Source organism: Arvicanthis niloticus, chromosome 19 (assembly GCF_011762505.2).
Source record: "Arvicanthis niloticus isolate mArvNil1 chromosome 19, mArvNil1.pat.X, whole genome shotgun sequence".
Taxonomy (NCBI): Eukaryota; Metazoa; Chordata; class Mammalia; order Rodentia; family Muridae; genus Arvicanthis; species Arvicanthis niloticus.
This window is the reverse complement of record NC_047676.1, coordinates 44,029,964-44,055,163: the sequence shown is the minus strand read 5'-3', so window position 1 is coordinate 44,055,163 and position 25,200 is coordinate 44,029,964. Positions and strand designations below refer to the sequence as shown.

The following is a 25,200-nucleotide window of genomic DNA, read 5'->3' as shown; positions in this document are numbered from 1 at the left end:
AGCTGCTGCCTCAGCATCCTCTCCTGGAGCCTTGGCAAGATTTCAGGCCATGTGCAAGGGAACCCTTGCCACATTACTATGACGGAAGCCAAGTACTGGCCCACAAATATTGAGTATTACTTATACCAGGAGAGTTAAAGCAGACGCATGGGTATTGCACAGCTCAGGGTTGCCTGGAGAACACAGAATAACAGAGAGGATGTTCATTGTTGTTATTCCTCAGCTGCCCGTGACACAGCCCTGCCCAGTCTATGTGGAGTTTTAGCCAATAGTTTGGTGGGTGTTTTCTTCAGTAGCTCCTCCTCAGTGAAGCAAGATCCGCACAAGTTAAATAAAAGAGTTTTCATATATTTTTAAGTAGGGCCACAGCATATATGACCCCCTGGTGGGCATTTTATTAATGATGCGACGTGTGTTCTTGGTTAAACTGGTTCCCTGTGTTTGTCCAGCTAGCTGCAGATGACATTTAGGTGTGTTGTTTGTGTGGTGGTGACTCATTTCCTGTAGGATAGCTGGCAGCTCCACATTGAATTTCCACCCCTCGCCAGGGGAGGGGGAAAGTAAAAGGTTAGTTACGCCATGTCATACAACGGTGGTTGTTAAAATTCCTGAACGTGACGACTTAATAACGACCCGGTAAAGAACCGTAGCTAGGCACACTGCCTTAGGCTAGGACTCTGAAAGAAGTAAACTCTAATCCAGCAAATCCAGCAATGGTTTTTTTTTTAAAAAAGGAAAATGTTTTTTCTATTGCATGTAAATACTCTCTCACCAGTATGTACAAATGCTGGAGAGTAATTTCATTCTTTAAATATATAGAGCATGTGGAACATTTTGGGAACATATGTATGAGCCCTTACTTGATTTCTGGTAGTCAAAATGGCTAAGCCATGACTGGAATATAAAATGGATCTTCCTGAAGCCAATTGCTCCTCACAAGGACGCATATACCACCCACTTAAAGGTAAAAGCCCATGTCCTAAGGGTCTTGAAGCATTAAATTGAAACGTTGCAGAGTTACTGTTACTCATTAAAGACATAATAAAGACTGAAATAGAATATAATACATAGAGCAGTATTCTGCTAGGTCGGATGTATGAATTCTACTTCCGATTTGAGAAAGCTTTCATGAAGATAGCAAAGTGGGTGAAGGGAGTGCATGCCACACCGGGAGGTCCCCTGGAACTCCGGCTTTCACCGACTTGGGTGGCAGGAGCAGAGGCATAGAACATCAAGCCTCGAGATGTCGTAAAGAAGATTCCTGCTTAGGGTACTGAATATCATGGGGCAGGAGAAACGGATTCTACACAGTCGCTATGCCTCTGAAACACATGGCATGTACAAACTATGGACAACTCATGTGGCTCTGAGTTAATTTCCTCCTGCAATTTTCTATATGCCTGTTTTACATAGAGGGAAGAAAGCAGCAACACCGAAACTGTATAGTAATAGACCAGCATGCGCCAGACAGTGCTCCACTTACATATGGGAGGGATCAGTAATTTGAAATAATTAAACTATTGTTTTAGCACTCTAGGTTGAGGGCTGCAAGGGGACTCTCGATGTGTTTGTGTATTTTTTCTTTTTTATAGCAAACTTGTAATGTTTTTGCAGTTGTGTAAACAGGGAAAAACCTAAACAGATAAAATATTTAATACTTAACTTGTACTATTGTATGATTTAGATTGTTCCATGTTAAAGAAGCATCAACCTTAAATTCAGTGCAAGTTTTAAGCAATTGTTTACTTAAGGTCTCTTTAGAGTTAGTGAGAAGGGAATGCACAATATGAGAGGTAAATTTCAATACACAGCAGTCAAGATGAAGAAAGAGCACGTAGCTCAGTAATGCCGGAGAAGGTCGAGTCAAGACGCAAGCCTCATACACTCTAAAAGTTGCTGAAGTTTTTACAAATTTAAAGAAATCCCAAATCTTGAGATTCTTTATTGTGCTTGATACTGAAAGGAGTCTACATTGGACAGAATTTTCTTTCCCTACGATACTGTAGATCAGAAGATGGAAAGGGAACCCCATCACTTCATGTAGGCTTTTTTCTTTCTGCTGACAGTTTTTGTAGGCTAGACCCCTGGGGTTTCGACTTTTCCTCTTCTAAAATAATATTGCTGTTTCAGTTTTGGAACTGATCAATTGAGGGAAAGGCCAAGTTTCCCTGGTCGCTTTTATCAACAGAAACCATTTCCCCACAATGCTTCTGGAGTTCATTTGTCCACAGTAGACAGAAACAGACGTCCGAGACTTTCTGTCTTGGAGCCCCAAGTTTAGGTGTTCTTGTGCATCCTGCAGAGAAGACACATCCACAGGGCATGTGTAAACTTCCTTGTCCCATGGTTCTTCCCATTGGCTGTTCCTTTAAGGTAGCTCTTTGGTGAAAATCTGAAGGTGAAATGTACCTGTGTGTCACATTCTAAAGCATTCTGACCCCCAACACTATGGTTTTGTCTGTTTACATCTAACGCCAATTTTAGAGGGTTGGCTGGGTACTGACAGTCTGCCCGCCAGTAGAATGATTTTATTCTCAGAATCCCCTTTGAGTAAGTAATCCTACCTCTGGGACACAAACCCAGGGAACTGGCAAACCTAAACCTGCAGGAGGAGAGTAGTGCTTGTCCTAAGTCACCTTGCGCCCAGGCGCCCAGATCTGGCAGGCTGTGTTGGGGCAGAAGAGCCTAGACTCGGCTGTGTGCCCCAGGGTCCCCAAGGGGGCAGTGCGCGATCGCTCGCGCCTGCGCGCTGGGGGCCGGTCGAGCCCGGCCCTGAGCCCCGCGGGACGACCCCAGGCGGCGGGCGGCGGGCGCTCCACGCCGGGTTTTCCGCTTGTTCTGGTTTGCAAGGCATCTCCACAGCAGCGCTGCACACACACAGGCGCGCGCGCTGCGCGTGCGGCCGCGCCTTCCCGGCTGCGCTTCAAAAGCAGCGGCGCTCGTCTGCCTCCGGCGATGCCCCGGCGGCGAGGTGGCGGGGAGGGCGGTCCGGAACGGCGATTGCAACTCGGAACCCTTTCGTAAGGAGTCGCGGGGGAGCCAGGACAGCGCCGCAGGGCCGCGAGGGGCGCGAGGGAGGAGTGTTTCCCGGAAAGCCAGCATGGAGCGGCGCTGCGCCCGCCCGCCCGCGGACTTGAGCGACAAAACAGGAAACGGCGGCCGCGGCTGATTCATTCGCTTCGGCGCGCGGGGGCCTCGGCGGGCCGGCGGCGTGGAGCCGGGGCTGCGGGACGCGGAAGCCCGTGAGCCGACTCACCCACGGTCTGCGGGGCGAGCCCCTGCTCGCACCCCTCTCCCCCTGAGCCGGCCACCAGGGGCAGAATCCAAGCGCAAGGAAGCCCGAGCTAGTAGCGCTGCTTTAGAATCCGCCCGCCGTCCCGGTGCCAAAGTTGGCCTTGCAGCACTTTGCGCCCCTCCCTGGAGGCTGACACCGACGTCAAGCTGGAGCATCTCGGCCAGCCTGAGCCCGGCCCCCTAGTCCCAACCTCAGCCCCCGCGCAGCCGCCGGGCCCTGCATATGAAGGAGCAGCCCTCATGTGCGGGCACCGGGCATCCGAGCATGGCGGGGTACGGCAGAATGGCCCCCTTTTGAACTCCGCTGGTGTTCCCGTGAAGCGCTTAAGAACTGAGTCCCCATTTCCCTGTCTCTTCGCAGAGGAGGCCTACCAGAAACTGCCAGCGAGACCCTGGAGGAGCTGGACTGGTGTCTGGACCAGCTAGAGACCCTGCAGACCAGGCACTCCGTCAGTGAATGGCCTCCAACAAGGTAAGCCCCTGTTCTGTTCGGGTGTCAGTGGACGTTGCTAGAGAGGGCTGTTTCCCACGCTGGGGGATCACCGATCCCTGTGGCCTGGGAAATACAGAGATCATTTTGTCACGCTTACTGCAAGTTAGCTGTCCTGCTCCTTGGGGGAGTTTCCTGTTTGCACACCTCTCTTCAGGTAGATTAAACCTTTTACAAAGCAACTTTGGCAGAGTTTGAGTATCCCTAGGACGAAGGGTCCTTAGAATGACACTTTGCCCTTGCAGCAGAAACCCAGTAGGGTCTTGAATGGTGGCGTTGCATATTATCAAAGGCACTGCTTAAGATTCCTTGTTGGAAATAAGAGTTGCAGGACTCCGTGAAGGCACCAGGATGCCACCACCTCCTACCTCTTTCGTCAAACTCAGAGAGTTCACCGAACTTGCAACCCTCCCTCCCATTCTCTGGTTCTCGTGGGTACCTTGTAAGGATTGAACCTTTAAATATTCTCTTCCCTGTATGTGCCATCTGCAGAGAACAATTTAGAAGGGTCCTTATGCTGCCTTTTTGTCTCCTTCAGCCTTGGAGACCAAATCCAGGTTTCTGAAGTCATTTAGCCGCCACTAGCTTCAGCTGGGCATTTGTGTCCTCTGTGCAAAAGCGCTGCTGGTCTTGCCAATTAATGGAGCATGGGGGGCTTCGAAGTAACCTTCAGCATCAGGCGGCCTTTAAGCAGCCTGGGTAGATAAGGTAGAGTGCTTTCAGAGTTGCATTTAAAGCAACAAAATCATGTGTTTTATGTCTTCAGTTATGCAAAGAATAATTGAGTATGATGAGGTTTTTAATGACGGCTGGCCTAGGGGCCAGGGAGGGAGGCTTCTCTGTATTGATGCAAACGGCTGAAAGAGTCCGGAGGGGAGATGTGGCAATTAGAAGTAGTTGTCTCTTTAAACTATTTTTGTAGTTTTTTGCACACCTCTTGACAAGGTCAGGAGGGTTATGACATTTTACCTCTTGTATTCGTCTGCTGGTGAATGATGGTTTCTCTCGGTTCTGTTGCTCAGCGTAGTTTCTTTCCACCTGATTTATTTCTCATGCAGATTTTTATTTAAAAAAAATGCCTTAGCTTTTCCGACAACCACTGGATTATTGTATCTGTAACACACTGTTCATGGAGATAGCATTGCTGCTGAAGTGAAAAGTTGGCCTTAAAACTAAAGGAGCTCCCCAAAAGTATTAACCCACACCACCGGTTGTACCATCTTGATAATCAAATCTGCATTCCTTGCTCCCCCCCCCGTCCCCCGCCCTGGGGTCTCATTTCTAAATTTGGTTGGCTCTTCATTCTGGATGACCAGTTACTGCTTTCTTACTAGGACTGTTAACTTCCCGTTTGCAGCATTAAATGTCTTTTTTTAATAGACTAACAAATTGTGACATTTATTAGAATATAATCATCTTTTGTATAAGTTGCTGTATAAAGCAGAAGACCAGGTGCTGATATGTCCAGTGTCCTTAAATGCTGAGTGGGTAGGCCTGTGTTCTCACATCGCTTGAATGTATGTGGCAAGAGACAGGATCAAAATCTGAAGGCCCCATTTGCCAGATACACGCATTTGCCTGCTATTTCAACCTCATTGGACAATACTTGCAACATAATTTGACCACACTTTGCATGCATCTGAGCAGCCGCTTTCCCCTAAAATCCATAGCCTCGATGTTGAAACCTGCATTTGAGTTTAATAATTGATGTGAGAATCGAACAGCACTGTGACTTAAACCGTGGAGTGGCTTATGTCTGTGTTTTAAGCTGAAAACTTTACGTCACAGGGATTGCCCAGAATAATGCCTTTCTTTTATAGGCACCAGATTAGACGGGGCTCTGTCTTTTAAAAAATCTTTGAAAAAGGTTTCAAGACTTTGCATTAACTGCTACAGGATCCTATGGGAAGTAGGTTAATTCGGCTGAAGTGAGATAGTCCTAAAGGGAGAAAATATTCTTCAAAAATGCAGTCAGCTGTGCTTATGCCTGGTGGTGGACAGGATATATTATATACTTATTATTATGTATATTATATTATATATCATATAATATGTTTACCCAATTAACTATTGCTCAAATTTTCTGTGTCAAAGCCATTCATTTCTTCATAAATTCATTCATTTCTAAACTCATGAGCTGCTTGCACAGTCTTTCAGAGATAAGAAAGTTAACTTAGAAAGAAAAAAAAAGTTCCTGATAATGGTTGTAACGTCAGCCTTTGCTTAATAAACAAGCCCTTCCACCCAGTGATAAAGTGGGGTCGGAACAACTGGTCAACCGAGGGCTGGGAGAGACAGCCTGCCTTCATTTTAACTGGCAACGTCAGCTTCCTTGGGCTTTCCTACCTGAGTGAATGAATCTGATAAGTTACTTCTTGGTTGGTAAATTTATTGCCAGTTAAGGTATTTGGCTCATTTTTCTTTTGCCTCCAAATATCAGGACAGAATTCTCTTCTGTGGAAGCTTTAAACATTTTTCCTAATATATTAAAACCACAATAACAATAACGCACTAATACAAAAAAAAATTTTTTTTTTAATTGATAAGAGACAGGATTTATTCTGGAAGCGATCTGGGGAGACAGAAAGCAGGAAGCCAGATATTTAAGCCTGTTAAAAGAGAATTCATATATTTAAAAGATCTCAATAAAAGAAACTTGAAATGATTAGTAGTCTTAAGGTGATGTCTAAACAGCAACATATTTTCTGTATTGCTGTCACAGTGTACACAGGTTGCCTGCTTGGGGATAGGAATATGGTTGAAATCTTGGCCAGGACAAGGGGTGGCTGTAACACATGCTGGGTGCTTGTACTGGAGGCGTAAGATGATTCCAGATGGCATTTAATTTGAGTGATTACATCTACAGCATTCACTCTCAAATGCACATTAATCTGCCTAAGAGTTGTAACAGATTTTCCCCAACCCCAGAACCAGCAATCAGGGGCAGTTTCAGAGAAGGCCTCAGAGCTTCAAAGGTGGACAGACCTGGAAAGTTCATTCTGCGTTTCTGTTCTTTGCTTGGCTGAGTTATTTTAAAAAACTATAAACTTTTTAAGCTACAGTTTCCTTAGCATAATCTGGGCATAAATAATAAATGTCTTGAAAGGGCAATATAAGAGTCTGAGGTCAAGTTTTCTTGAGCTCCTTTTTGTCTGAAATATTTGCTTTTATTAATTTACTGCACAAGAGTAATTTTGGGTAGAAATTCTGTGTGTCGTAGATTATTTTTTTAAATCTGTCTTTATCATCCATTAGATAACTAGAATATTTTGAAGTTCTAAGTAGATAGTCTAAGTAGGCATTTTTTAAAATTCATATTTAAATTCCAGACAGAATGAGCTATTTTTCTTTTCTGCTGTATCTGGAAATATAGGCCTTGCTAGTCTTCAGGACATACATATGAACTAGTTTGGAGGCACATTGCTATCCTTCTATACAGATTTTGCAAAGCTAAAATACTTTCAAAGTAAAGTACTTTAAAATGCAGAATACTTTCATGATGTTTCTGGTCACACCTCCCCCCTCTAAGAGGTCAGTTAAGAGTGGGAGGTGTCTGCATGAGAGATGGCAGGAGTTCTGGTCCTCAGAAGTTCTCAAAGATTTCTGTTGCAACCTCTGCAACAACCTTCTCACGGCCTAATAATGCTCAATTTACTAGGTTTCCATGTAAGTTCGTGATGCTTTCAGGAGAAAATGAAATCATTATGAAATATCCCTAAGACATATCAACCTAAAAATGTTAACTTGTTTCTGCTCTCAAATTTTGGGGGCCATTTTGCAGCTCAGCACTGTTGGAAAGCACTGGCTTTCCCAGCAAACTGCAGGTTGGTCTTAAAAGTTGGGATTTGAGCATCCTTTGCAGAGACTTAAGTTTCGTCCATGGTTCCACTCCAAAGGCATCCTGCGGCCGACTTTGCACACAAGGTTACGAGTTCTCTGTGAGTCTTAGTTTGTCTCTTTGGTCCATTTCTGGTCTCTTTCTCTGCTTTGAGTACAAATTAAGCTGCTTTTCGGGAGCCAGTTTTTCTCAACTATTTTCCCACTGGCTCCCCCTGCTGCTGTATGTGTGCCAGCGCATAGCACAGGCTAGCACTTGCTGTGACTTCGGATAACGGTTTTCTTCCAGCCAGGTTTGCAGGAAGAGAACATGGGATATTCACAGCTGTAGCTGAGTCTTAAGATATTCCAGCCTGCACTGCACAAGTATAAGAATAACTCAGAGGGACTGAAACCCCATTACAAAGGAAACTAAGTTAATTGCAAAAGACATTTTATGGTAGTGACAATTGAAAATGTTTTTGATGTTAAAATATACAAGAGAGGATTCTTAAGAGTTCATATTTATGCCTAAATAAATATATAAATTTTAAGAGAAAAGCTCTTGGATAGCTATTAAAAACTAGTAACTTTGCTTCTGGATATTTTGAGTTTGGTGTCTTATGCTCCCAGCTTCTCAATAAAGGCAGATTTAGGGAAGCTTTTTTCCCCTTCAGCTTGCATCTAGATCCTCACATAAAAGATAAAAGCATAAAAGATTTGGAATTCTTTATATCTCTCTTTGCTTTTAAGTAGTAATAGAAAAGAACAAAGCACTTACTTAAAAATGCTTTTTAAGTTTTGCACACACATGTGTGCACGAGCATGTGTGTGTATATGTGTGTATCTCTGTATGGGTGTGTGCGTATGTACGTCTCTGGTCTGAAAACATTTCTGTAAGGATTTTTCACTTTGTTGACTAGTAAGGTCTTTGATTTTAACTTATATTGACATGAAAGACCAAAGGGAAAAAAGCCTATGGTGTCATCGGTTCAGATCTTGTGTCTGCTTTCAGTGTCAGTGTGCTTAAACAAAACACCCCTTACTCCTTGCTTCTATGCTTCAATAAATAAATTGATTACTTAGAGAATGCTTTTGGTTATTACCAATCAAATTGATTTACAGGAAAATGGCAGCTCGTGTGGCAGAGTATTATTAACTATCTTGCCCTTTTAAAAATTAAAATGTAAGGCTTAGTTGAGATAAAACAAGCTCTTGGATAGCTATTAAAGCTATCAAGGTTAAAGGTTCACTGGACAACTTCTTTTCCCAAAAACGAGGCTGATAAGACAATGCTTTGAAGCACCTGAGGCTTCTAGTGCATGGGGATGTCAGTAAGAGGAAAACAGTTTCTTCACTCCAACAGTTGGGGGATGCACCTAGAGATTGCCTTAAAGTGCAGACCAGACAAGTCCACAATGTTCACTAAGACATTAGTTAAATTGGACACAGCAGCTAACGTAATACTAGGTTTATGATCTTGTACTGTGGAAAATACCAAGTGTTTTTCTTTTGTTATTGTTTAGTATTCTTGGCTTTGGGAAATATTTTGCTGAACTTTCTATGTAAGGAAGATGAGTGACATTTACTTGCTGGCCCAGAGCACGAACTATTAGTGCTTACAGCAGCTCTGCAGAGTGGAAAGAACATAGATGTTTGTCGTCAGGGGAACTTGGTTTCAAATTCCAGCTCTGCTGTTTGCTCCCTAATAATGTGGGCAGCAAGCCTTGGCTCCCCAAAGCTCAGTGTCTTCATTTATAAACACAGTAGCAAGAAGGGAAACACGACTGAGATGCTGCACTAGGGACCTAAGCCAGTTGGTAGAGAGAGTGTCTGCCTAGTATTCATGAAGCCCTGGGTTCAATCCCTTGCACAACATAAAGAAGGCCACAGGGCACATGCCTGTAATCCTAGCACTCAGGAAGGGGACAGAAGGAGCAATAGTTCAAGGTCATCCACCACTGCATAGAGAAGTCAAGCCTAGTCTGTAATATGGAGACACTGGGGGAGGGGTTTAGGGAGAGAAGGGTTATGTAGGGAGGAAGAGAGGACAGGAAGGCGAAAGAGCACATGCTACAGCATACACAAAGTCCAGCACGGTGAAAGAGTACACTGGGTGCTCCATAAATTATATGTATCCATAGAAAAAAGTGAGCTTAGGAGAACCCAGTATTGTATTCCTTGTAGTAACATAAGACAGTGTTATTTCTGTTCTGTTAGAAAACATAGTTGATGTTAGCGCTGTTCCAATTTTGTGACTCCCATGTGCTTTGGTGTGTGGTGTTATACGTTAAGTTTTCATTCAAAGCAATTTCCAGAGGTACTCACCAGAATATTAAGTGATGACAGCTGTATTTCTCTCATCTATATTACAATTGACAAGTGACAAAACGAGAAGACTTGCACCTGAGGTCCACACGTTTTGCTCAACTCAAACGGATGCTGAGTCTTGTCATTTAGCAGCAACAAAAGCCATATTGCAGTTCAGGTGCAATTAAGAGGACATGTTGGGTTGATACTGTGATTTTCTTTCTCTGCTACCTGTGATATTCCTCCACTAGGGGAGAGAATGGTGCACTTCTGCAAGACAGTTTTCCACTCTGGGAACCCACTGCCCAGGCAGAGTGGCCCCTGGGGTTGTCTGGCGGGATTCACGCTCTGCCTCTACTATAAATTGGACTGCTTTACTTTTGTGCGTCTGCTTTCTGGTCTGCCATAGTTGCCACGATGACTATATGAATTTTGTAGGCAGACTCAGGAACTCAGTTGGTCCTAAATGTGTCCCATCATTTATTTCCATCCCTAAAAGAACACCATTCGTTTTTAATCTGCTGGCATCCTGATCCCTCTGATGTGTGTCTTCCAGAGGACTGGTGATGCTGCTACTAACTCAGTGGAATTATTGTAATGGTTCCTTTTCTCTCATTTCCTCCCATGACCTTTACAAAGCCCGTATCTTGTTTTTCCATTTGTTTTCAGGGAGTTCACACCTTTTGCTTCTTTCTGTAATTTTACAAATATATCCCCCCCCAAAAAAGGTAACATGAGTTCTTATTGTTGTTTGTTTGTTTGTTGTTTTTTTTTAAATGTCTGAAACTCTGAGCTTTTTCCGGCAGAAATGCAGAAAGCATTAGCAAAGAACAGTCCAGCCAGTTTCCCCATAAATAAATGCATCTCTTCTTTCGCACTTGATCTTAGCCAAAGGGCCAAGAAGCGATGCACCTCTCCTTTTGAATGGTACTGGAAGTACACCACTTCTTGTCACTATTTAATGTTCAAAAAAGCATGTTCAGAACACAGCCCTCCATTCCACTTTATAATATCTCAGCCATCTAGTATACCACAAGTATTTTTTTTTGTCTTGTCAGAAAAGAGGACCTCAGTATCATGAGCACACCTTGCACTTAAACTTTGATTTGCGATATCGAATTATAATAGGGAATTGGGATTCCTTAGAGAGATAGTTGCATCTAGAGAGTTGGGCAGCAAATATACAAGAAGTGCCTGAAGCGTCTTACCCTGCCAGAAAGGAAGGACGTGATCACACGCATGGAACTCCCCCATGAGGACAAACCAGTCTGATGCAAGAGTACACCGAAAGAACACCCAGTGGCCTGAGCTGGAACAATTTGAGCAAGAAAATGTGATATTAGGTTATGACCCAAATTATAAAACAAATACACACAACCCATACTGGAAACAATAACAACACAAAAGCCCTAGCTGAACAAATGATATGGAGCATAGACAAACTTCTGGGCAGGAGTACTCCAAGTTACTGTTGTTGGCTCTGCCCATAAGAATGGAGAACTCCATTCCGCAGCCCCAAAATATGGAGACCGCACGATTTCCTTCCACGTATCGCAGTATGGATTGGATGGCTGGGGACTGGATGGGGGCTTTACTCTGCAGTGACTACTGACAAGCAAGCACTGCCTTAGCCAGGTTGTCAAGGCCAACACTGGCAGCTGCAAGTTGCATTGACTGTATATCCTTGATATGATCTGATAAAAATGGCTCTTTGCAGGTATTAGCCGCATACTCAGAACATCCCAGTCTAATTACTGGAATAAGTTATCAGACAAATTGCAGTTGGGGACATTCTACAAAATACCAGGTCAGAATTCCTCAGAACTGTTTAAGGTTACCCCACAAACAAGGAAAGCGTAGGAAACTCGCAATCGAGAAGAGCCATGGCAAGGTACTGTGACATGGTGTCCTAGGTGGGCTCCTGGGACAGAAAGAGACAAGTCCTAGAGGCTAAGGAACCAACCCCCAGTCGTCAGTGTGTGTTAGATTAATGCAGTAATTATAATTGCAACTGGTGTGAATCCTCAGAAACAGAAGTTTGAGCGTGAAGTCGATGGGACTTTGAGCCTGTCTTTCTACGTTTTTTGTGAGTAAACTTGTTCTAAAACAAAATGTTTTAAATTTTAAACTACCAGACTCCTAAGCACATCTGAATGCCGCCTCCTCTATGAAGCCTGTTTTACCCCATTTCTCCCAGACCTCCCTCCTCAGCCTCCAGGTTTCCTAATTGAATATGAGGCTTTTTTTTTTTTTTTGACCTTGCAAAGGCCATGTGTGATTTTCATGACTCTTAACATGCTTGGCTTGATGTTGTTTTATTTTAGCGACAAGGTTTCCCTTAGTTCGTTTATTTAACACTCAGTATCAATGTGCCCCGGTGTAGGTGTTCACATAAAGTGAGACCTGGCAAGTGACATTGGTTACCGCAAATGTCATCTCTTGCTTCAGACTGGTGAGTTGAGCACTTGAATGCCTGCTTTTACGAACATTGTTTTTCTTTCGTTATTAGAACCCTGAGCAATTCTCAGTAGAAATCTCAGTATAACGTAACCCAACGTAACATAGTCTAAATTAGTCTTAGGTTGGTTAAATTAAAAATTCCATCATGCATAGGCAATACCATGTAGGTCATGTAAGCGGCTCCCCTGTGTTTCCTTGTATGACTATTTGATCGGTAGCATTCTTGTTATCAGCTTATTCTGCACTAGCCTGGGAAAACATGATGAGTGTTTTGGACCTTGTCTGTTGGGTGGAGTTCTGGGAAGTTTTGCCCAGCATGTATGCTTCAGCTCCCTTCAGCATCTCTGGCCTGTAGCTCTGCCATCCCTATAGTGACAGCCCCTAGCTCTTATCACTGGCAACAGTGTGCTGTGCAGATGCAGGCACCATAAGAGGAAGCACTTTGGCCTGTCATAAACAGATCTAGAGTATGGAGAGCACAGTTGTGGTGGGGATGTATCCATAGCAACCAGGCTAAGCTGTAGCTGCCATATTGGAATTACATTCACACCAATGGATGTGCCCCCCTCTCCCCTTCAGGAAGCTGACTGGCACCCTCAAGGTCACTGTGCCTGTTCACAGCAATGTTCTTGTTGCGTTGTTTCAGTCTTAAAGAGGAATAAAGACATCCTAAAGAAGTATGCTCCAAAATATTCTGAGGGGGAGCTTGTCAAAGTGGATTTCTTTTCTTAATTTTCTTTTAATTTTACCTGATGCATTCTGATATACATTGATTACAGGACATTTCCCCACAGTGGTAAAGCTGCGGAGGAAAAAAAAATATTTGATCATACAAAGATGATTATTTTCAAGGAATTATACTGAATTATACATTTTTTTTTAAAAGCTCATTTCTTAGTAAGCACTACTTATACCTTTATGCCAGTTCCAGTGCTTAGAAAAGAAATACATTCTTTGCCCAGGAATGATTCTATTTTATATTGTCTATGTTTGTTTTGTTTTTAAATTTTAGGGGCGAAAATAAACCATATAACCATAGTAAAATTTGCAGCAAAAAAAAATTAACAATAAAATTACTTTCCAATTTGGAGATGCTTTTTCTTTTAATAAGTATTTGCAGATGCATTTATATCACTCTGTTATCTATGAGAAAAACTCATTTCACAAAAGAGGCTAAACTACAATTCTGTTGAAAGGATATTTTAAAATTAAGACAAATTTGGAGTGTGTTCCTTTCTTTGGCTGAGGACTAAGCTTCCGGTATCATAGTTTTTATTTTTATATTTTTAATATTTCAAGTCAACTTCAAAAACTAAATTGTGATAAAATGAAAAGGATTAACATCATCTTTGCTGTCAACTGTTGACTTTCTGTTCTCTGTTTTCATAATTTTATATTCTCGGCATAATCCCTTAGTTCTACACAAGGGTAAGTAGAGATGAGTTTCGAGACATCATAAAGAAGCTTCCAGAAATAGACTTATTTCTTATTACTCATCAAGGAAAGATGGGTTTACCTGGGAGTTGTTGTTGGACCCAGAGCTCAGTTTTCCCACGTGTCGTTAGTGGTTGAAGGGCAATGAGGGGGACAGTCAGAAAGCCCATGTGCTTGCTCACAGAGCCGCAGCACTGTTCTCTATGTGAAGATCCAGTGGACAAATGGCTCCCTGACCTCTGGTCTTCCTGTCACATATTTTAATACTGTTCTCTTGGCACATATGACCTCCACCATAGCTAGTTAGAAAAGTCCTGCACAGTTACTTAAGGGGACCCACTTTGTGTGTGTTTGTTCATACCGCAAGCTGGGATTTCTAGTGTAGGCCCAGAAGCAATGCACTGTATGTCAGAAACTTTCTACCATAACCCACAGACGGATGGAGGGAGAACCATCTGTGTTCTCAGGCTACACTTCCAAATTATGCACAGACACTTAATTGACTATTTAATATATTCATTAAATTAATATATTTAATATATTATTATGTAATATATTAAATAATATATTTAATATATTATTATGTAATATATTAAATAATATAACAAAATATATTATTTACTATATTTAATATATAATAATGATTATATAATTATTTAATATATAATAATAATATATTAAATATATCATTATAACATATTAAATATATTCATCTATTTAGTGAGCACTAGTGTCCAAAATAGCAAAAGTGACATCAGCAAAATGTTAATTCCCAGAAGGGGATCCTTCACTTATCAGAGGATTGTATATGCCGAGAGTCTAGGACATCTTGTTCTGCCTCCCTTCTTTTCTAAGTCATGTCAGATGGGAGTGGAACTACCTCAACCTCAAGCTTGCAGGAAGAGTGTGACTTAAGACAGACTGAGAGGATAGGAGGTGGCCCAGAAGGCTGCTTTTTAACAAGATCTGATCTTTATGGGAGGGCATTGGGTAGCTAAAGCATAAATGCAAGTTGACCGAGAATTTAGGGATAACATGGGGTGAAGCCTGGCTGGTGGTGGGCATTGGGGCAGCAGACAAAGTCTAAGTTCAGGAAAGGTGTGAGCATGCTTAGGAATTTAAAATTAGCCTACTACTATAAGTTGGTTTAGAGCTGGCTTTTTGTTAGTGGTGGTTTGTTTTGCTTTTGTTGTTGTTATTGTTTGTTTTTTCCCCCCTAGTTGGGACAAAAGGAAATAAGGCTATGGATTCCTGGGTTGGGGTAACAGGCGAAAGCTGTAGAAAAGTAGGGGAGAGAACTTATCTATGGAGTGTAACTGAGGAGGAGTAGCTCCAGCTCACCTGGGGTCAAGACTCTCTGGTGGGAGGCAAGCTGATCAGGTGGTGTCCCTGCCCCCTCTCACTCCAGCCTCAGGGCTCCTATGGTGAAATGCAGTTGTCATGAGAGATTGGGACAGCCTGGAAGGAAAAAGAAAAAAAAAAAAAAAAAAGAAAGAAATCCCAGACAGGTCAGCCAAAGGGTGCAAAGGTCTAAGGGAGGACAGTCAGCTGTGGATGTGGGAGGAGGGGCAGGGCTGCCTGGAGACTGAGATTTATGGCCATGGTGTATTTCACTCCAAGCTGGTGTCACCTCCTTCACCTGTGACCTCCTTGAGTCATGGCCCAGTAACAGCATGGGTAGTTTGCTCAATCTGGCTGCTGGGCCATCCCCGGGGTACGTGTTGTTCGGGAGTGAGTGACGGAAGTTGAAGAGGCATGGTAAGAAGCTAAGGAGCGAGCTGCAGAAGGATGGAAGAAACCAGGTCAAAATAAGTACGAGTGGGTCCTGGTAATGGACCATCAGCTACGACTGGATGCTCCAGTGGGACAGAGAGGCAGCTGTCAGCGACCTTTTTCACCATTCCGACGTCCCCTACATTATGATAAGTTTTCCAATTCCAAGATGGGATAAAAAAATGTACCCCACACTAGAGATTCGACTTTGGATAATTAAATTATTCCTGTCTCTGCACCTGTCTTCTATGTCAGTCAAAATGAATGTAACCCACCTCTCAGGACTCTTAGGAGAAACAAGCAAAACTTCCGGTAAAGTGCGTTAACACGCTGCTGTGTACGCATAGAGCATGGAGGCCCCATGGACTATCTTTAGTAGGGATAGCACTGCAACTATTTTTAAACTTAAAAGGTCAACTTTATATGCTGCTGTATAGGTGACCCATTGCAACTGGAGCTTGAGTCAACAGGCGTGGGGGAAGCTTACAGGGTGCCTTTGAAATCCTGATACCCAGTCCCGGTGATTTATGGGGCCTCAACTCTCTCGCGTATGCGATGCTCACTGAGTTTGTTTACTCTAGTTTTTAGTTTGGTAACCTAGCACCCTGTGATAGCATATTTTTATTTAAACTGACCACTTAACACAGGTCGCTCGGAGAGAGTGCTCGTGAAGGCAGCCACAGGAAAGGGAGACAAGGAAAGATCTTCACTCCGGTGTCCCAGAGTTGGCCCTTTTTCTTGTGTTTTGTTTTTTCCCTCACCCGGGAAGGCTCTTGGTTCTGCATAATACTGAGACTGTGACTAAGGAAGTACCAGAGATCAATGAGGATGCTAGGTATCTTTCCTGGTACAGACTAAACATGACAACCTGGCTGAGAAACAGGAGTGCAAGAGATGACCTTGAATCTGGTGCCAGCTCAGTGATGAGGGTTTAGTCATGAGTCTGACACTAGCCATAGCCAGTGACAAGAAATTCCCTAGTGCTGCAGTTGTCACAGGGGTTGAAAATGAGTCACCATTTAGGTAAATGATCTACTTTCTACTTACTGTCAGCCACTTAGAGAAATCACACTGGGGCTTCTTATTCAGAGTCTGCTTGGTTTTTTGTTTGTTTGTTTGTTTGTTTGTTTGTTTTTTCAATTCCAACAATCTTTTTCCTTAGAGGTGAAAGAGATGTGTGAAATCGACCAGTTTGCTTAATTTATTTCACTGAGATAGAAGAGTTAAGACAGCCCAGAACAAACCAGTCCTACCTTACTTGTGAAGGCATTTATCTTTAAGTGAATACAAACTTTTGGATGCTAGAGCTGACCTTGATTTTGGTCTCTATCGGTGGCACTTTTGGATGACGTTTGCATTTTGTGTGTCTTTGTTGTTTGGGATGGTCTGTCACCATCTTCACATATACCTCTTTTGTGGGTAAAAGTTTTTAGTAGGGGTTGGGTATGTTCTATGCCTTGTGACTGCAGACAGTGAGATACAGTTTTTAGTTTCTCAGTGAGGGATATCTTTGGCCTTGTTCTTTGGGACCGTCTGATTGCTCCACAGCTTCTATTTTCACAGTAAAAAATGAGATTTTTGTGTGTGAATGCTTATATGTAAACATGCAGACATACCATGGACAATATGGCTAGCCATAGGAGCGAGCCATTGTGTGTTAATGAACAATAGACAACTTAATGAACAATAGCCTCCTTGTAGAGAAGTTCAAAGAGCATCCGTTCAACCCAGAGGAGCAGACTGATTGGGGAGCATCCCAGAATTACTACAGAAATTGCTTTGGGCATCTAGGGATTATGTAGGTGACAGTGAACGGAGAGGTATTGTTCCAGTGGTCAGACAGTGCAGTGTAGAATGGGCCATGCTTATTGAGTTTGCTGTGTTGGGTGTCTGTGGAGCTGGGAGGCTAATGGTTCTTCTGGAAGCAAAAGATTGACTGGAAAAGAGAATCTAGTTATAGGACCAGAGGCACGCACCAGACCTATAGATTTGGCAGCACTCTGGGATGCCCTATTTGCCAGTCTGAGCCACTTGTAACTCCTGAGAACCTCAAGGAACTCTTCCATTTGATTATAAGGAAATCAGCAGTGGTGATTTTAGAAAAGGGCATAGGAGCCAGGGTCATACTGAGGGGAAAGACCTGAAACAAGTTGAATCGGGGAACGAGGCAGCAAGGGGAGAAGGGAGTGGAGCAGGTTAAAAATGACATGAAAGGAATGGATGAAGGCGGGAAGACAGAGAAGACAAGGAAGAGGAGTCTGCAGCTGGAAAGGTGGGATTCTAAACCCAGACAATGAAATGCTGATGATTTAGACGGAGGAGGAAAAGCCAGTAGTGGGTGAGGGATGTTGGACAATTTCTCAGTTGTTTGTCTATGTGAAATTGAGGTGAGGTATCTGTTCACATAAAATTACCCCGCATGCCTTCCACAGTCAGCACTGCGATCAAGAAGACACACGACACACGGTAGGAGTGTAGAGAAGGCTCAGGTTCAAGAGCACTTCCTGTTCTTCCAGAGGGCCAGAGTTAGGTTCCCAGCACCCGTGTCAGGCCTCTCATAGCCACCTGAAACCCCACGATGCTAGGACTGGCCTCTTGGGCAGTGGCTCACATACACGCATGCACACACACATGTGCAATTAACATAAATACATATAAACATATAATAAAAACAAGACAAACAGGATGCTCTGCCTCATTGTTGATGGAAGTGTAAGCTGGCAACCACTATAGACATGGAGGTTCCTCACAAAGCTAGAAATGGATCAGCCGGTTGACCCAGCTATACCCCTGGATGTATACCCAAAGGACTCTGAATCCTACTACAGAGATACTTGCTCACGTAGGTTGCCGGCACTAGTCACAATGGTTAAGAGAAATGCCGTATGTATATACAGTTTGAGTCTCACGAGGCTTCACTGTGTGTTGTGAATGATTACAACTGAGTATTCTGGATCATGCCGTCTGCTTGCTTTCTTTCCTTAGTGCCCCAAATAGAAGTTTGTGTTTTCTAATTCACATGTGTACTCCCCTCATCTGCGAGAGGAAAGTGACAGCCACAGCTATTGTTGTTCCTGTTCAGCCATTGATCCCGTTCATAATGCTTGCAGTGTTTTTGCATAAATGGCTAGGGGTCACTGCTTCCTTCTGTTGGAGCATTTATAAGATACATCCCTGAGCTATGTTCTTTTTTTTTAAACTATGTCCTTGTGTGAAGAAAGAGCTCTATTTAAACAGTGCTGTTAGTATTGTATTAATTATACACATATAGTCAGGTGGAATGGACTTACACAGAGGCCGGAAACGACATTCAGGAGACAGTCTACCACTTATAAAGGCTCATGACATTGCACTGCTGTCTGGGAATTTGCATATATCAGCTCAGAGCATTCTGAGACATGACCCAGTACAGTGGAGACCTCCTAATGCCTTCACTGCTGCGACTGGTAGTTTCAGTTGTTTGCAGAGAAACCATTGACTGCACACATTATTGGGTAGACATCATTGCAAGGATCTGAATCCCATTCTTTTTAAAAAAAAAAAAAAAAAACAACATTTATTTATTTGATTTAGTTCATGTATGTGAGTACAGTGTCACACTCTTCAGACACACCAGAAGAGGACATCAGATCCCATTACAGATGGTTGTGAGCCACCATGTGGTTGCAGGGAATTGAATTCAGGACCTCTGGAAGAGCAGTCAGTGTTCTTAACCACTGAGCCATCTCTCCAGCCCCTGCACACCTGTCTTAATCTGATTGCATCCCTTTCGATGGAAGTAGTTCTGCTGATAATAGAGCTTACCTGTTCAGCTCTGTCACCTGCTTCATACTGTGCTAAATTACCTGTATAGGCTCTCATCTTCCTCCTCACAGTACAGAGCGCTTAAATGACACACTGCAGAAAGCCATATGAGGGCCTCTAACGTAGTCTGTGCTCCATACCACTGTGTGCCTCACAGTTCTCAGCGAGGGTGGCAAACTTGGCAAACGCCATTATTAAACTGTTTTCTGTAGCTGTTGAGCTCCCCCACCCACGTTACTGTTTGAGATAGTGTCTCACTCTGTCACCAAGACTGACCTGCACCTCACTGTGCAACCCGGCTGGCCGCAGACACCTAACAGCCCCCCACAGAAGTATCTGCTGGAATTCCAGCCTTGAGTCACCATGCCTCACTTCCATTATTATACTACTTAAAATTTTATCATTGCTCTCAGTTAAGTCTTTATTCCTGAACGATTTAAATTGCACACGACTTAATGAAGACATTGCTCTTTGTGGATGCTAGATTTTACCTTTAATTATTTTTGTGTGACCTTGAGTGAGGAGTTACCCAGCCTTTCGGATTCCAAATCAGCTGTGAGGTGGGATTTTACACCAAGACATTATCTATTCACGTTCTCTCTATGGGACTACTCTAAAAACCCCGTGAAAAGTTTTAAAGTGATTAATCTGCTTTAATGTGGTGCCTCTGGAGTATTTGAAGGTGGCTGCCTTTTCAGAATTCTCTGGCAGCCTTCCTAGTCCAGAACTCTAGAAGGATGTGGGGGTAGAGGAGGGGGAAGGGATGGAAGATCCTGGAATGCTTAAAAAGCACACAGTTCTCAAATATTTAAATATTGCTACAGTTGACTGGACTCAATGGGGTTTAGCTTCCCCTTATTCTCCTGCAAAGCCTCCCGCCAGGACCTCCATCTTGGTGCCAGCAGCATTCCAGCCTGCACTGAGCCAGCCCATGTCTGCATCTTAGGTCCTTTCTTTAGTCCCAGGGCTCACCTTGTAAAGTCATGACTGCTCTCTCTGTCCAGGAGCTTTTCTTCCACCTGTTTGAAGAGCTTACAAATGTTAACCTTGCAGGGTTTAAAATATGTCATCTCGTGTCTCCTCAGAGCCGTCCTGTGAGACCTCCGTGCCCTCTCACACGGCCTCATTCTGCATAGTGGATTTGACCTCAAGTCTTCTTTACTTTTTAAAATTTGATACTGTGTTTAACTGATACATACAGACAAAAACTGTACGCACTAATAGGATACCATCATGTGATATTACAAACATGCATACATTACAAAACCTTTATATCAAGTGAAATATACCTATTTTGAAAGCATGTCTTGTCTTTGAGGTTTCTGAAATACAGGGCATATTCTGTAGGGTACAGCAGAACTCCTGTTTCTATCTGACCACACCCCAGGGCACGCATCAGCCAACCTTCCCTAACCTTCCTTCCTTCCCTGTTTCTCCAGCCTTTGTATGACCCACACTGTCCTCTTCCCAGTTGATAAACAGGTTGTGCACACCTCCTAACCAGCACTGTGATTGGCTCTTTCTAGGTAGTTGGGTCCCTTCTCCACTCTCGACTTAACCTGCGGAAGCTTTCCTGTCTTTAATGTTTGTCCTCTTCTCATTTAATTAATTAATTAATTGATTGATTAATTACATGCATATTTAGTCCGGTGCTTTATTGTTTCTCTGTTCTTAGGTAGCTGTTGAACTGTTATCTGTGAAGAGAATAAGTAAATCACTGTTAAAAAAACTTGTGTCCAGTGCTGGAAGTCTGTTACTTTTACAGGAATTCTCTATGAAACTTCAGTGCTGTGGATTGTTTCTACTTGCTGGTAATAACAACGGTTCAGCAGTAAAGTCAGTCTGGGAAATGTCACGTTGAAAAAAAGGCAAACAAACAAGGTTACATGGCATAGTTCTTGTACTGTTACATCGCACATCTTTTGACTCTGTTATGTATATAATCCTCATAGTGTCATGTGTTGTGTCTACAACGACGATTTTGGACAAGTGGACATCATCAAGATGTTTTACTAGATAGATGTTCTTTACATTGCATTCTGGGACATTCTGCCTTAGACCCAAACCCATCTAGCTAGAGGGGAATGGTCATAAGCTAAAGACAGGAGGCTGATTCTCCCTGACTAGAAAAAGAACAGACCCACGAGGACAAAACCTATGAAAAGTGGCCGGATTCAGAAAGCACGCATCCGCCGGGTGGTGGTGGCTCACGCCTTTAATCCCAGCACTTGGGAGGCAGAGGCAGGCGGATTTCTGAGTTCGAGGCCAGCCTGGTCTACAGAGTGAGTTCCAGGACAGCCAGGGCTACACAGAGAAACCCTGTCTCAAAACAAAAACAAACAAACAAACAAAAAAACACGAATCCTCTGAGAATGGTTGGGTTTGGTTACCAAGCTCTGCTTACCGTGTTGGGATTTCTTCCTGCCAGCAGATCTAGAACTTGAACAGGAGTCAGCACACAGTAAGGATTTTTTGTCTTTTCAGTGATCAGTGACTTAGCGAGGCCTGGGCTTGTCCCCATTATGCATTGATTTTGTTAATTAGTTGGAACAGTTTTTGTTCGCTCTGATGCAGTCTATAGCATTTCCTTCCTATAAAATCATGCCATCTGCTAACCGTGACATCTGACCTCGTCTGTTCAAACTTAGAAGCAAAGAGGCCTCACCTACGTGAAGTTTGTCCAATCACATTGATTATTCCTCCGTGAAACTGTTGCACGTTAGGAGTAGCTAGGGTGATGGTGACTTCAGCTAAGCTGACTAAATAGCTATGAATCTACACGGCTGCCTGTATGAATCCAAGCTGTATCAGTGACTGCAGAATGCTCTGTGCATTTGTTACTTCTCTTGCTGAGATAAAAGACCATGACCATGGCAACTGATAGCAGGAAGGCTTTGTTTGACTCTGTGTTCCATTATGGCAGAACAGATGTGTCGTGGCTAGGGCAGGAAAACTGAGGGCTCATGTCTTGAACCACAGGCAGGAAGCAGAGAGAGACCAGGAAGACATGCTTCTTCCTTCAGCAAGGCCATACCTTCTAAACATGCCCAGACAGCACAAACAGCACTGCCCACGGGGAACAAGTATTCGGGAATCTGTGCCTATGCTGCATATTCTCATTCTCATTCAAACCACCGCATGTTAATGTGTCCTTAGTTAATCCACTTAGCCAGAAACGAAAATACAGCCATCAACTTAGGTTCCTGTTAATTTGGTTCCAGGAACTCAACAGACATAGTATGTATTGTATTAGACTCTCTCTAAATAAATGTTTTTGTGCTTTAAATAAAGTTATTTTGGGAAAAAAAATTCAGGCCATGTTAATAAACAGTCTTGGATGTTTCAGATGATGACTTAGTTTTTAAAGGTCAGTCTTAAATGTTTATGATACTCTAAGAGAAGATACTACTTCTGACCCGGTACATTTGATCTCTCTGGGCCTCTGCGGTGTCATGTTTTGATTTATTCTCTTTCCCTCTCCAAAATGAACCATTATCAAAGTCTGTGATGCCTTGGGGCTGATTAAGTCAAATTCATGTGGTTTATCACTAGAGGGCGCCAAATATAAACAGATGCAGTGGATTTACTAGTGGTCAGGTTTTCTTAATAGCATTTCTCAGGAGTTTTTATAATGTGAAAGTAAATTTTAAATTATATACTTTAAAGAATTGATTATAAATGAATTCTAGATTATTATTGACACCTTCTAAAACCACCTTAAGGCACTTGAAAACAAACAGAGGCTCCCTAGTTTGTGATAGCCATTGAATTTAATGTCTGAATTTTAATTTTGTATGGATTCAAAATTCAAAATTTCAATTTTGAATTCTGTATGGAGGAATTAATAATCACATTTTCATCTGTTAATATAATCTAAGCGTTACACTATATGTAAGCACCTACTTAATGTTGACTTTATTCCTGGCTACTAAAAACTAACCTCTGGATCTTTCATTTTTAAGTAGAAGGGTATAAAATGAATATGATTGGTTATAGGATTAGATGGTGTCAGTTTCCTGAGTGCTGTGTAATAAAACATTACTGCTAGGAAGACCTCCCTGAGTCGGAGGTGCTGGAAGCGTCAACACACTCATTCCTAAGTATCTCAAGCACAGTAGTACTAGATTCAAGTTAGACTTGATGGTGGCCACAGGCCTTTCATACCGTCTCTAGGGTAATAAAAAAAAAAAAAAAAAGAACTCCAAAATGTTCTTTTCTTGTTAACATACATTAACTGTTCATATTAATGGAGTCCAGTGGGACACTTCCACATGCGCCTTCAGCATGTTCCTCTCACATCTCCTTTTGCCCACACCTCCCCCTTCTCAGCCTTCCCGAATGCTGTCCTATTTTAAGTCAGCCTTTGACTTTTCCATATACGACTGACACCGCAGTACTGCCTATGTGTGCAGATCTTATGACGTCCTCTCTGTCACTTTAGAGTGAAGCCACACCGTCTGATTTCAGATCCCAGTCCTGCCGCTTCCTGGCCGAGAGAAGGCCAGTCTCTTTACAGCCCAGGTGTGTTGTCCTTTGATGTCCTTCTCATGGCCCTATCTCACTAGGCGTTTCCTACCCTGCCCAAGGGTAAGGTCGGTGGTGTGTTGGTGTCAGTGTGTGTTGTCATCAGGTGTTCCTGGGATGTGAGCGTCTTGAAAACTCCCCTGGTTAGTAACTGAAATGTGTGCATATTTTCCCGTGGCTGCTGCCTGTTCCCTCCATCCCTTTCCTCTTTCACAAAGTCCATGTGACTTCCTCAGACTCTCCTTTATAATGACACCTTCAAGCAGCAAGGGGAAAGCTGTAAGGCGTCCCATGATCTGGACTCTTCAGTCAGACGGCATCACTTCATCACACAGGCTACTTCAGACTCACTGTGGAGTGTTACAGCTTTTTGGATATTTCTATGCAGATTAAATTGCCACAATAGGTACCCTAGAAGTTAGGACTGCGTGCTAAAGCAAGGCTTCTTGATCTTTCCCCACTTGTGACCTTTGACCTTCCCCCTTCATGTGACCCTAAATGTATAGGTATATAAAATAAATACATCAATCAAAAACATACTCGTAATAAATCACAAAGAACTGCATTGTAAAATAATTCCTTGGTGTGCCTAACAGTTTTTTTTTCTCTCACTTATTAAAGGCTAAAATAAGTCTGTACTCTGATGGGGGGGATATGATTGTTTAATTATATATGCAGAATTAAATTGTGGCTATTTGATACTACAGGATGCAGAGTAGCTTCGGTGTTATTTGGAGTTGATCAGCAGTTCATTTTTGTAATCATCAATACGAATAACAACACCCCTTTGCATAATAAATACAGAGTACAACATGGCCGAAGTGTGGTTAGGGACAATTGAAAAATGTAAATCGTGTTTTAATCTCATCAACACAAAATTTGTCGCAATATTTAAACAGCAGAGCCACTCGAGGTGGCAACTCAAAAAGCAGTTCTAAATCGAATGCTCTAACAATACAAGCCAAAGCTACTCTAATTTGACAATTAACTTGGCAAAGAACAACAGGAAAATACCAAGTGTGTTTTGTGTAATTGAATGAACTGTGTGTAAAGTAAAAGCCCAGCAATTAATAACATACAATTGTACCTAGTTTGAGCTGAATTGGTCCCAGCCTCGCTCTTTGGTGTTACCTCGAAGTGCAGAGCGCGAATACCACGTACTGGTAGCCAGGGGCTCATATTACATACAACACAGGCGAGACCAGACACGCCTCGGATTCACAGTGCATTTGATTTTTAATTTTCCATTGTTGTGTGTTCAGAAACTTTGTACTGTGGCAAAATTTGTGACCTGG

At 42.8% G+C, this 25,200-nt stretch overlaps 1 protein-coding gene across 1 annotated transcript in view; it reads left to right on the top strand.

The window, feature by feature from the left end:
* Positions 1-25,200, top strand: part of LOC117723877 (3',5'-cyclic-AMP phosphodiesterase 4D) — a 644,601-nt gene that overhangs the window by 587,965 nt on the left and 31,436 nt on the right. Inside the window, 3 exon segments of the mRNA XM_076916219.1 lie at positions 3,656-3,670; positions 3,673-3,754; positions 19,494-19,506. Of these exon segments, the coding sequence (XP_076772334.1) occupies positions 3,656-3,670; positions 3,673-3,754; positions 19,494-19,506 (110 nt within the window).